At 36.4% G+C, this 13,346-nt stretch overlaps 1 protein-coding gene and 1 pseudogene across 2 annotated transcripts; both read right to left on the bottom strand.

Annotated features, from left to right (window-relative positions):
* LOC113052138 (phosphatidylinositol-binding clathrin assembly protein-like) overlaps nucleotides 1-3,292 on the bottom strand; it is a 41,967-nt pseudogene extending 38,675 nt beyond the window's left edge.
* Nucleotides 3,293-4,827: 1,535 nt separating this feature from the next.
* On the bottom strand, nucleotides 4,828-12,898 carry LOC113052137 (ras-related protein Rab-38-like). 2 transcript variants are annotated; one of them, XM_026216482.1, is made up of 4 exons: nucleotides 12,354-12,898; nucleotides 9,468-9,748; nucleotides 9,159-9,352; nucleotides 4,828-6,198 (listed from the first exon to the last, which is right to left on the bottom strand). In XM_026216482.1, the coding sequence occupies exons 1-3, from the start codon at nucleotides 12,544-12,546 to the stop codon at nucleotides 9,167-9,169; spliced, it is 660 nt and encodes a 219-aa protein (XP_026072267.1). In that variant the 5' UTR covers nucleotides 12,547-12,898; the 3' UTR covers nucleotides 4,828-6,198; nucleotides 9,159-9,166. The 2 variants fall into 2 exon arrangements, with proteins under 2 accessions (XP_026072267.1, XP_026072266.1); XM_026216481.1 differs by lacking the exon at nucleotides 4,828-6,198 and having other exon boundaries at nucleotides 8,942-9,352.
* Nucleotides 12,899-13,346: the final 448 nt, after the last annotated feature.

The raw sequence follows: 13,346 nt of genomic DNA, 5'->3' as shown, positions 1-13,346 counted from the left end.
TAAGATGCAACGCAATAACCAAAGAAACAGTGCCTTGCGAGAAGAGAATTTTAAAGACCTACCTAAAATACACGTTTATATATATATATATATATATATATATATATATATATATATATATATATATATATATATATATATATATATGTAACCACTAGTTTACTGTATCTTATTTTTATCAAATTCAACCCACTTAGGCGGCAAGCTGCTAAATGATCATTAGCTAAAAAGAATACAGCTTGTTTTTTTATTACGTTTTTAAGGAGTGGGCAACTCTGCAATAAAATCTACAGATGTGCTTGAGGATATTTTGTTTACTTTCTACTAATAGTTTGAAATAAACCTCCTGAACAGCTGTCAAAAATATAACGCTAAAAACCTTGCACACTTTTCCCAAAGCTATTAGTTATTGCTCTTTCAACACTGTATCCCAGTGGACTAATGAAATCTAGTGCAAGCTGACGCCCCAAATTTAGATTTAAACTACTGAGTTAAGACAGTTATGGCAAATATAACTGATAATTGCATCCAATTTTGTCTAAATAAAAAAAGTTAACTCATGCATCAAATGAATTTGAGCAAAAACTTTAGAAACATTAGAAATATAAATATGAATTATATAATATATTTTTTTTTTTTTTTTTTTTGCGGTTGTCTAAAAATTACATTTAACAGGGTTACTCAAAGATATTTTTAAAGATTAACTTTAAAGGGCTACTCCAGCCCAAAATGAAATTTTTTCCAAACCCATAAAAGGCACTGTGACTATCCCATTGACTGCAAAGTAAAATACACTGTCAAGGTCCAGAAAAGTATCAAAGACATCGTCAGAATAGTTCATCTGACTTCAGTAGTTCAACCTTAATGTTATGAAGTAACGAGAATACTTTTTGAACGTGAACAAAACAAAAAAATAATAAACTTTTCTGAACCTTGACAGTGTATTTTACTTGGCAGTCAATGAGACAGACACAACCCTCCCGGTTTTTATCCAAACCCATCCGTAATCCATAGTTGTGATGTATTGTGTGAAAGCAAAACAACATACGTCAGACTTCCGAAATTACCCAATACCAAGAACCGGCTTAAGCAAGTAATGTTTCTGGATGATTAATACTTCTCAGCTTTGAGCAAAAAGAGGAAGTAAGCAACACATGACCTTCAGTAATTGTGTTGTTGAGTTAGTTACGACAAACATTGTGTTATGCAGTTTTGCAAGATTAAAACAGAAGCATCGAAGCAGGCTGCTCAACACACTCTAGCTGCTAGGATGCATAACAGGTGGCTGACGCAGGAAACAAATCTAGACTAAACATGAAGCTGTGTTCTGCAAACACTGCGAGGATTAAACTGACGTGCATTCTGCATTAACTCTGCTTTTGTCAAAAGAATCATTTGAGTCAATGCTTCACTGCACACACACCTAACCTTCACCGCTCCAACAATGTCTCGACGATTACTGCTAAAGAGAGATCAAACAAGACGTGAAGATATTACGCACACATGACTTCAAACACGATGCATAAGAATCCCCGACAGCTACTTTCACTGATTCAAGCCGGAGCGGCTGCTTATTATGAAGCAGATATTAATAGATCGAGGCTGATTGCATGATGACAACCTCCACAACACTTCCGAAATAAGACATAGATCATTGTATTAAATTAAAATGAGTCACAAATCCAATGAATGAGTGTATACAACCACTTTACAGTGGCATCAGCTCCTCGAACTGACGTGTCTAAAGACAGATCAGCATTCCCATCACAAGCACGTTTCAATTCATCACCGGTGTCCAGACAGCTGAGGATGTTGAACTGCATGCCAGGGACACGGTAAGACTTTGAGCTTTTAAAAAGCACCCAAGACTACCTGTGAAGAGACTGTGTGTTTTTGGTATACTCACAATCGAGGTGTTTCTTTTTGGGTCCACTGACTTCATGCGTTGTGGCCTTGCAGACGGCTTTGCTGATGGCTGATCCAGTCATGCTGTGCTGGGCCGCGGCGATGCGGTCTGTGATGGACTGTCCTGACATTGTTATTCAACTCTTGAGATACGAAAAATGACAACTACACTTGACCTGGTTTGGCCGCAAAGGTGTATTTTCCACTAAGATCTAGTTGACGATTTTACAAAAAATACACTTGATACAAACTGATGAGTTTGGTAAGTTTCGGACCAGCCACAAAGTCAACTGGCACTAATTCATACACTTGTAGCAAAAAATGAAGGGAAAACGTGACCTAACTAGTAAAACTGTCACAACTAGATAAGCCGTGACTGATATGGAGGGGCGATCTGAGCTTTTGTTAGCTAAAATTACTCCTACAGCGTTGGCACCACGAGCAGATACTTGTAATATTGAAGTCTGAAGATACAAAACAACTGTTGGAAAATGTCATAGCTATCAGTGAGGCCAGCTCAGAGGATTCAGGCAGAAAATATCACCTGTCAGCCAGCTTGAGCCTCGACAATACAGACCTTGTAAAAGAAAACAAAGTGAATATGAGAAGCACAGCAGACTAGTTTGAGATTAGATAGGCAAATCTGCTCTGTGGTTTTTCCTGTCTTTATCAACCTAATAATTATATTGGCACCGAGACCTAACCAGTCAGTAACTCCGACAGGTTTCCTTGCGAGAAATATGCATAGACATATAAACCAAATCCTACGAGAGACTTTAAGAAAGCTGAATCAACTCAAAACATTGCAACTATACCGGTAAATAAACCAAAGTATTATGTAGGCGACTTATCTAATCGACAACCTAAACTATCTGCCCAGCCAGCTGAGTAGATATATCACATCTGAACTTGAACTAGTGCTCCAGTTTCCTTATGTTAGACCCTAGTAACAAAAAAAAACAATCCCGTGCGAGCCTAAGCTATTCCTAGATGACACAAAATCTTCAAAAAGACTGGTAAATATTGTTAAAAACAAGTCCAGCACGCATCCCGACGCGGACAGCTGAAAGTGTCCGGCTCAAGTTGGACTCCAGCTCGGTGAGCCAGCGCGTCTTTAACCGGATGCCTGGTTCTCTTCCCTTCCGTCCCGCTTAAAGTCTCCCTTAATCCGCGAATACGACACGGTTCCGCCTACGGTGAGACCGAGAGACGTTGAGCTGTTCGGGACTGAATGAGGGGTGGTGTAGCTGTAAAACCCCTGTCTGACGCGGTGTCTGTGGTTCGAACTGTCAGCTCTACGTTATTCCGGTTTGCTGAAGAATGCGCTGGCGGAGCAGCTCAGAACAAAATGGCTTCGCTGTGATCAGGTGAACGACGAGCTGGAGTCTGATTGGGCGGGAGCGAGCGGCGTTCACGAGCTCGTGGGAAATAGCGTCGCCACTCTTTACTTGCACTCTTGTGGTGATCCTTTCTTGACAGCTGATCCATTTGCCTAAAATGCCCCTGGAGATTCCAAGTATATATTATATATTATTATATAATATATATTATATTAGGTTACACATTTTTATTAAACGTTTTTTTACGTGCATTTAAAGTAATGTAATTTAAGCACAATATTATTCCTTTTTGGACGGCATTTAATATTTTTTGCAAGGATCAAAATCATTCAATGAGATCAATCAGCCAATCAGATTTGGTCATAGTGCTGTCAAGTGAATAATAGCGATTAATTGCATCCAAAAATAAAAGTGTGTATATTTATTATGTATATATAAATACAAATACACACCAAGCACATATATATTAAAGAAAAATGTTATAATTGTATATGATACAAATTTGTATAATATATATATATATGTATATATATATATATATATATATATATATATATATATATATATATATATATATATATATATATATATATATATATATATAATATGCACAGGACACAAATAAATTGACAGCACTAATTGAAATATTCTTGTATTTGTATAAATATTCTAAATTATTCAGATATCGAAATTATATTAATTTATAAATCACGTAAGGGAATTTAAAGGTGATTATGTATTACTGTATTAGATTAGTATTAACAAATTTATAGGCTATGCTGCAATTAACTGTAAAAGTTTTGATGTTTGAATTTTGCATTCTGATCTTTTGAAGTATAAATATGTTCGGAATGTTTCAAAAGATTATGACTCAGTCAACCTTTTTATGTGACTTTGTCTGTGTCTCTCTCTGGAAACGACATCCAACTGTTTCAGAAGCACAACAAAGCTTTCAGATCACTTTGTCCATGTCTATTCACATGTGAATGGCTGACTGACTGTGTTGTGCTATTCACCGTATTATGACATCCAAATGAAGCAAAATGAAGATCAGAAAGAGTGTGTTGAAATTTTAAAACACATGTCCCATGACCATGAATTTAAAAAAAAAGTGATGACCTGTGACCTTTTCTAAAGCATTAAAACCAAGTGTGTCAAAAATGAGGTAAGCAAAAGAAAAGGTTTCAGAAGGGAAGTACAACAGTTAAAACACACCTCTCTCTATGAGGAAGTGGTTGAAAAAATGAAACCACAATGGTGTCAAACCTTGACTTCATTTGGGAGAAGCATGAAAACAAGTCTTATTCTAACATCAAAATAGCTCACTTGTGTCACAAATGGCTATATATAGTACACTTTAAAAATTGATGACACTCTATCTAGATGTCAGGGCAAGCTCTTAGGCTATGCTTAACAAAGATAAAAACATTTAACAAGGTAAACCTGTTTTTAAATAGGTGTTTTAGGTTTTTACATCACTGACAAAGCTACTATTAAAACAAAATTACTATAAATTTACTAAGAACATATAAATGGTGTGATATTCATATGAACAAAGACAATGCATTTTCAATGAACATTAATATTTTTGACACTGGAAAAACACAAAACGTTAAACTGGTCTGCAGAATTAACATCTAGTCTGCTTATGTGACAGCAGATGATGTGACAGCCCCATCTAGAGGAAAACAGATGGAACTATTTCCATGGCAACTGGATCCAGCAGTAGCCCTTGGCAACGGTTTCTGCAACTGATCACTTCCTCAGGGAGCATCCTACTTATTTAAACAAGAGATGTTGACATGGAAAAAAACACAATATGGTTCTGCTTATAAATGTAATAGAAAATTGCACTGAATTTTTTATTCTTAGAACTGTTCTGCATCACCTTATAAATCTTTAAAAATAACTAAAATATCTGAACCAAGAAATTAGAAAATTTGGTTTCCAAATTGCTTCAGAATTGATTTTACAAAAGCTCTTTATACATTCATTTAAGGTTCAGTGTGTGGTACTGCAGATTGTGTCATAAAAAACACAAGGAGAGGATTTGTGAGTGAGATCTCTTGACTGAGAGAGCATGGAAAGCCTGCTAAAATGGTGTACTTCTCCCTCTCATTCAGTCAACATTTGCGTCATTAGTATAGTCAAATGCATGACTCCGTGGATGCTAAATGAAAGCTTTTACTGCCAACATACAGTCAGGCTTTAGAGCCTGCATTTGCCAGATGCTTTTATCTCAAGTGACAAGCCATTTATTATCTTACACTTTTAAAATTCTGATGTCCTTAAGATGTGTTAAACTCTTTATATACATAATGAAAAATAATGATTTATAAGTGTTTCATAAGAAATATGGGAACATAAAAACATCGTATTCAGGGATTTTTCTCAACCAATGTGTAATCATACAAAAGGCAAAAATATGCACATCCAAAACAGACATGAAAGGAAATGAGGGAAAAACTGCACACTGTTCAACAAGGCCCATTCCCTTTATTTTCAAATAAAACTGCAACATTTCATCAATCAGAGATTCTCCGAGATGTCTAAATGAAACATTGCTGTTTTAGTTTGAAAATAAAGGGAAAAAATGAAGGTTGTGCCAATTACAGCAAAGCCTTGCACTGAAAATGAACGTCTGCTCAAACTACTCAAGATGACCAACATAAGTGCTCCAGCACAAAAACTAAACTCACAGTCATGAACACACACACTATTTCAAACAAAAGCTGTTATCACACCACTCCTGACATGCTCTCGTCTTCAGGTCCAACAACTACAGGCTGGAAGCAGCCAGTGCAAATGTACCGCAGCACGCAGACGTAAACACTGCCAGACAGTCCCACGGTCAGAGCCAACAGGATCAGACTCAGGTACGATGGCCCCGGTTGGTAAGCAAATTCACTGAGCATGTCACTGTCCATTACTGCAGGTAGTTCAGAGTTCTGGGCTGGTAAATTGAGAAGAGACAAGCTGTTAGTTTTATTTAGCAATTTATTCATTAGTCAAATCATAGCATCACAGTCTATTAGCAATATTTTACCTAATGCATTGAAACCACCTTTACCTTTAGTTTTTGTACTGTATTTTATATTGCACATTGTATATTTATATAATCAGTCCCAGTCATATCACAATAAAGTATCTAATTAATATACCTTAAAAGGCTAAGGTCATCTTTTTTGCATATTGTATTGTAGGCTATTCATGCCCCTCAGTGTGTAGCTTACTGTAGAGTAGGATTCAGATTATATTATTTTAGAGATGTAATAATGGAGAGATTAATTTTTTGCTTTAATTTTGATGTTTGGTCTTTCGTGTCATTGTCATTGTAGCTGAAATACTTGGGGAATTAACACTTTAGTTAATAAACAGCATGCTACAACTTTTATTTTTTTAAATACCACGTATTATTAATTAACTATTTAATATTAATAAACAGAGAGCAAGACAGCTGGCAACCTAATAAAAGGCAGTAATAAACGCAACAACATGTTAAGCGGGATCCTGTCAGGCATTAGCCTATCATACCTGTAATCAATGGAAAAATAAAAAGAAGAACCGATTCTGTCTTCATCCACAGCATTATGGAGACTTTACCGCCGGGCTGTATCATCCTTGGAAAACAGAAAAACATCTAGCTTTTTAAATCCATTTAATTATTATTATTATTATTATTATTATTATTACAAATTGCAGTTTACTTTTAATGAACCCTTTCTGACATAATGCCCCTTTTAAGTGTGCTGCTTACCAAAATATCTGCTCAAACTTGATTTCAGGAAAACATCTTTCACAGCCTCTCTTCCCGGTGGTTTTTCAAAGGTGATTTGGTCCCGAAAGTCGTTAACCTTTCGATGAGCACGAAAGCCGGTAACAGTTTGCTGACTGTCCAAAGCACTTGTACGGAATTCCCTTATATCATGAACGAGCACGCGCCGTGACTCTATCGCATCCTTCTGCTGGAGAGTCGAAGGAGCTGAATCCTCACCGCTACAACTAAACCACATGTGAAGCGATCAATACACATTCGCCGAGGATGCTCTCAGATACAGTTATTGGCCAAGGCTGGAAATACAGCACTTCTTCAGGCGTTAGATATGCTCTTTCTTTTTAATGAGTCAAGTGTTTTTATAATCATAATATAACAGGCTGTATAATAATTGACATGGCTCTGATATAACCAGTTTTCATTTATCAGTTCTTTGCTGTAGGCTATAAAATGGTAGGTGGGCTGACTATTTAAAATCGTCTCCCGCTGACAAGCCTATTATTTATATTATCATTCATAGAAATGTACATCCTTTTAAAATGAATTATGGTTAACACGGTTTCTGCACAGGCTAATCTGGTCACAAAGTTTCTAATGTTTTTAATATTATGTCCAGTAAAATCTAAATATCCAAAGTAATTACATACCTTTTATGTACTGTAATATTTATTATTATATCAAAATTGTTAAATATGCTAATACAGCAAGGCTGGGGACATAGAAAACAAAGTGAGAAAAAAACATAGTAAAGAATGGTTAAAGCTTCTCATTTAAGTTTATGTATATAGTTTTTTTTTCCAGAAATATTTAACTGTCACATATAAATTGCCTTAAAATCAGTCATCATCCTGTATGCTGAATAAAAAGTAGGTTTAGTAAAGGTCACTGTTAGATACATGTACCATGTGGCAGACTGTTATGTGGCAAAGAGGACTAGCAGAGCAGAGAGAGAGTGAGAAAACGTACATTTGATTACTGTTTTGTGAGATGTGACATTATACAGATAATTGCACAATCCAAAACACTTCCTCAAACAAAATGTCAAAAAGTAATACATATTTAGTAAGTGAGCTGTGGGCATCACATTATGCAATGAAGCATTGATGATAGGAGCTGAAGAAAAACCTCTGCATGTCAGACAAAACATACATGGTAAACAAACTGCTGTGAGCAGAGAGTAAGCATGTATGTCATGACATAAAAAACACTCAAACATCCAGTCACACATTTAAACACTAGTCACGCGCCTCCTCGGTTTCTGCTGAGATACTTCAGTGCAATTAATTGTCTGATGCTAATGCTTTCATGTGCTTATGTGCACACACACACACACACACACTTGACTGTGTGAATCCACTGCTGATTATTCACACTAATGGATTTCATTTTGCATGCTTGCTGGCACATGACTGCTTAACTCTGAATTTAATTCACTATCATTTGAAGATCTTACATCACCCGTGATCTCTGATATAAACCTTCATACAACATAAATAATAATTTCATCTATCATAATGATTTGTGCACTCATATCTCTAAAGAAAGCACTACAGAGAGTATTTTGTCTAGTTGCTCTCGGTTTACATGGTCTTGCCATATATGGTCTGCATCTTGCCTAAATTTCCAAGTTTATCTCAGGTTGATGAGCAGCAACGGTCTAGTTACTTAACTGTGTTTTTAGAACCTCAAGTACCGTTCAGTGTACACGCTTGTTGTAGACTGTGTTAGAAACAGCCCACCCCTATGCTATGTAATCGCAAATGCATGCACACATTTTGAGGATGCAGACTTAAAGTCTTTTAAGTCTTAAACAGACACAAAGTAGAGGCAAATGTGCGCACGCTGCTCTTCTGCTGCAGTATAACCACAAGAGCCTTATTTAGTTGTGAGTCTATAGCGTTAAGTATTTATCAGAGAAAACTCTGTGTAAACGCTGCATGTTTTATTGATGACATTATAGTTTTTGGTATGTGTAAATGTTAGTGCATGTAAGTGTTAAGGCTTCATGGTCTTTTCTTTCCCACAAAGGCTTACTTCAGCACTATCTGAAGAACCAAAAAAGGGTGTGACCGTTTTCTCTCTTTTTCTCTTTATATTTTTCCTTCCCACTCTGTTCTGTGTTCTTTTCATCATCTCACCCTATAATTCACTGTGGGTTTTTGCTGGACTGGAATGTTGTGCAGACAGAACATTTAGAGTCACTGCGCTCTTTTAGATTATAATCAAAAGCAGGCAGGATCAGTACACCAGGGTCCGTTTCCACAGGAACATCCTCAATGGCCATTATATTTTCTACAAGGCACATGATGGCTGCATCAATGTTCGTGTTGTCCTGTTAAAAATAAGAAGGAATGATATGAATTGTAATAATAAGAAGTGTCTTTTCAAACAAGCATCGAGGGACTAGCAAGGGTAATATAATCAAATATATAACCTATAACCAGTACCTTCGCAGAAGTCTCATACCACCCCACAAATCCATGGTCCCTAGAGAAACTTTCGAGTTTGGGCAGTTGGGAACACAAACCATATTTCTGTTGGTCACACTTGTTGGCCAGCAGGACAGCTGGTAGGGGACGCCCATTTCCATGGGCAACTTTAGAATCAAGATCTTTTTTCCATTTCAGCACTGCTTGGAAGGTGGAGGCGCGGGTCTGGTCAAAAACCACCAGTGCCCCCACGGCCTCTCGGTAGTACACACGTGTCATGTTGCCATACCTCTCCTGCCCTGAGAATAAATCAGAAAAAAAGTGTTTTAAGTTAGTTTCTGTGTATGATATTTAAAGGAATAATTCACCCCAAAAGTCTATCCCCTGTTGTCCTCTCAACAAATCCAACTGATTTATTTAGAACTATTTTCACTTGTGACTCTGTATATGGTGCTCGATCTGTGCATATTTTCGTCTTTATTTAGACAAGATGATTTTTTTCACTGGAGAAAGCAAAATTATGGATAGAGGCCCGAAGCAGTGTTTTGAAATTAAAAAATGTTAGTTGATGGACTGGAGCCATGTGGATTGTGTATTTTTGTCATGTTTTTAGCAGATGTTTAAACTACAAGAGGATCCATTGGTGAGCAAAATCTGTTCCTATGAAGAGACAACCACATCGACACCTTGGATGGCCTGAGGCTGAGTATATTTTCAGCAAATATTAATTTATTTGTGTGCTATACCTTCAAGGTTTAATTTAAAATGTTTTATTTTGTTTATTTATTTGTATTTTTATAGTGGTCTAGAAGAGCTATCTCACAATATATTCACAATATTTTTCATTTTCTTAAACTGCCTAACCCTAGACATTAACTTGAACACACTCCTCCACCAGACTACTCAAATGTGCATGGATTCCTTGACTGCAGACAACATAATCATCTATCCATCCATTTCACATATCACATGTGCTTGACCACACTGGAAAAGCAAAATCCTTATGCTCTTTTAAAAAATCTGTCAAAGCAGACAGATGCATTTCCATTTAAACACGGTTCACAATTTGACCTGTTCATAATTGGAAACAGTTAACTAATTGTGCCCAAGCGTGTTGGTGGGAGGCCTATAGTGATGTGATGATTTTTCTACACACATTTTTGTCAGCATACATTATTATCCCTACATATCATACATACATCCCTATACTGTAATCATTACAAACACAATCTGTAATCATAAACGTTTATTATGTCTGCTTAACTGTATCTTTAATCGAATTGAAACAAACTGAATCAAATCATTCAATATTATGTCAATAAATGGTCTTTGTAGTTAGTCTGGTAACTTTTACATTTCTTTATGACACAATCCACGGTGCGCTAGCTCCAATGTTTCCAGATTTTTTCCAACTCTTGCATCATCGAAGTTACATACATTTTAATCCTGATCTCATAGCACCACATAGAAAAAATTGTGAACATGAATGGATTGGAAAGGCTTTACAAGGAGAACCATTCTTTTGTGGAAGATATTAAATGTACCTAATCTGTATTAATGCATTATCATGTTAAAAATGAAGGCGAACTGAGGCAGCGAGACTTTCACAGTTAATATTCAGGTTTCACAGTGGAGTACCTTGAAGTTTGACTTGTATGAGGTCTTGTGTGAGGTCAGAAAACTAATGTGTTCAATTAGGGATGACTGTCATACACACATCCAGAGTTAAATTCAATTTCAGTCTGTGACTATGCTGATAGAAACCTTTATTTAAATCTTATCAGTTTTTGTGAATTTAACATTATTGTTGTTACCTTTAACCTAAATATAGATAGAGAGAGAGAGAGAGAGAGAGAGAGAGAGATTTTAGAGTTATGTAAACCTGACTGAGTTTTCCAATATGTCAGCCATGTTGAATTAAATGCACTGTGGGAATGTTTTGTCCTGGAGCTGGTGTGATTTTTTTTCTTTATGCGTGAGAGAGAGGTAAAGTACTTACAGTGTTTTTCACTAATAGGTGATGTGAAGACCTTCACATGAGACCAATACCAGTGAGCCCATGAGTCACTAGTCAATAAGACCAGTGAATATGAACTTGAGAGATGATACACACATTCCTGACCCTGTGCTTCAGTTTATTCTGAGTATATAGACACAGAGAGGGATTCATACCACTGTGAGGTCACATACTCCAGCAGAGAGCAGGAAAATCTCAAACAAGGCATGTTTTGGACTGCATGTAATGACATTGTTCGAGCTAAGAGTTAAAAGCATTACTCTAGCATAACTCTAGTTATGTATCGCTATCTGTCTTTCTGTATACTATCTGAATAAGTAGTGCATTTCCACTTTGGATGGTCAATAAAACATCAGTACTTGGAAACTTATGGTCAAAGGTCTGAAACTTCTAAATTTAAATCTCACCTTTTTATCTAAACAGTTTTGGTTCGGTCCAATTCACAAAAATATAATTTCCACTGTATTTTGTGAGTTTTGCTCAATTTTCTTTAAAAGTAAATATTAAGTCAGAGTGTATTAAAAACTACAATGAACTAATCACTGCAGATTTCACTTTGCTTTTACATTTAAGACAAGCAATTAAACTTAACTGACTGAAATAGCTGCCTTTTATGTATAAATGTATAGCTGACAGATACCACGGGCATGATCTTTTAGTTTAAGGTACAAAATTGCAAGGATAGCCTAATATAGATAGCCTACAAAATTCAGAAAATGTAGGATATAGAATAGTTTTTGACGCGGTATGGCACGTCATATCACTTGAAGGCTCCTCTCAACTTCCCATATGCTCATTTATTTGCATAAGCCTATTGACATTTTAGATTAAGTGACAAACATTAACATTGCAGGTAAAGACAACTATACATAACTTCAGTAACTGACCTGCAATGTCCCACAACTGCAGTCGAATGACTGTCTGGTGATCCCAATTCAGGACTTTTAGAGCAAAATCAACACCGATTGTCGCGCGGTAATGTTGAGAAAAAACCTGATGCACATATCGCTTTATGATGGAAGTCTTCCCCACACCCAAATCTCCAATGACTAGGACTTTGAGAAGCCGCTCCTGCTGCATTTCAGCGGTCTAAACTACATGACAAATTCTGTCCAAAAGAAAGAAAGCTTTTTTATATTGTTATTATTAACGTAAAATTAAAGTCGTGTTGGTCGAAGTACTCTCCACGTCTAGGTTTTCGAAGATCGTAATATTTCGCTGGAGCTGAAGACGCACGCACGCCTAACAGCTGTCAAAAAAGCGTTTCTTCGAGAGGTGAGAAGTTTCACACTTTATTCGCCTGTCGACAACTTTTCGTAGTGTAGCTACGTGCGGATCCGTGGTCGAGTCTTTCGAGCCAAATATCCAGTAGCGCTGATCCGTTCAAGAACTTTAAGACTAGGAAAGAACTCCAGAAGGTCCAGCGTTTAGTATCGAGAATCACCTGTAAACTACATTTCCCGTCATAGGCTACTGGTTTACTTCTGCTCGTAAAACCTGAAATAGATGGCGCATAAGAAAGACATTGAATTAAACCTAAAGGAACATAGTAGACTCAAGACGGAGAAGACTAGACTAAGCTTACTTTTTGTGATATTTCAACCGCCCTAAATGTAAATTTATATCTAAAATAATTTCAATGTAATACTGAAAGTTTCGTTTAGATGTTCTTTTTTAGAAGTGGGGTAGATCAACAGGAAAAGTGGGACAGTTTTCTTTTCAGTTAAAAGCAAGGTTGGTTAAACATTGAAATCTAGGAAGTCTAATTCAAACCATATGATCATCGATCTATTTGAAAATATATCAAATGAAAAAATTCATATGTTCCAAGAGATAATCATAAAATTATTTATGAAACAACATGAGTGAGTCAAGGAAAG

This window comes from Carassius auratus, chromosome 32 (assembly GCF_003368295.1).
Source record: "Carassius auratus strain Wakin chromosome 32, ASM336829v1, whole genome shotgun sequence".
Classification (NCBI taxonomy): Eukaryota; Metazoa; Chordata; class Actinopteri; order Cypriniformes; family Cyprinidae; genus Carassius; species Carassius auratus.
This window is presented reverse-complemented; position numbering and strand designations above follow the sequence as displayed.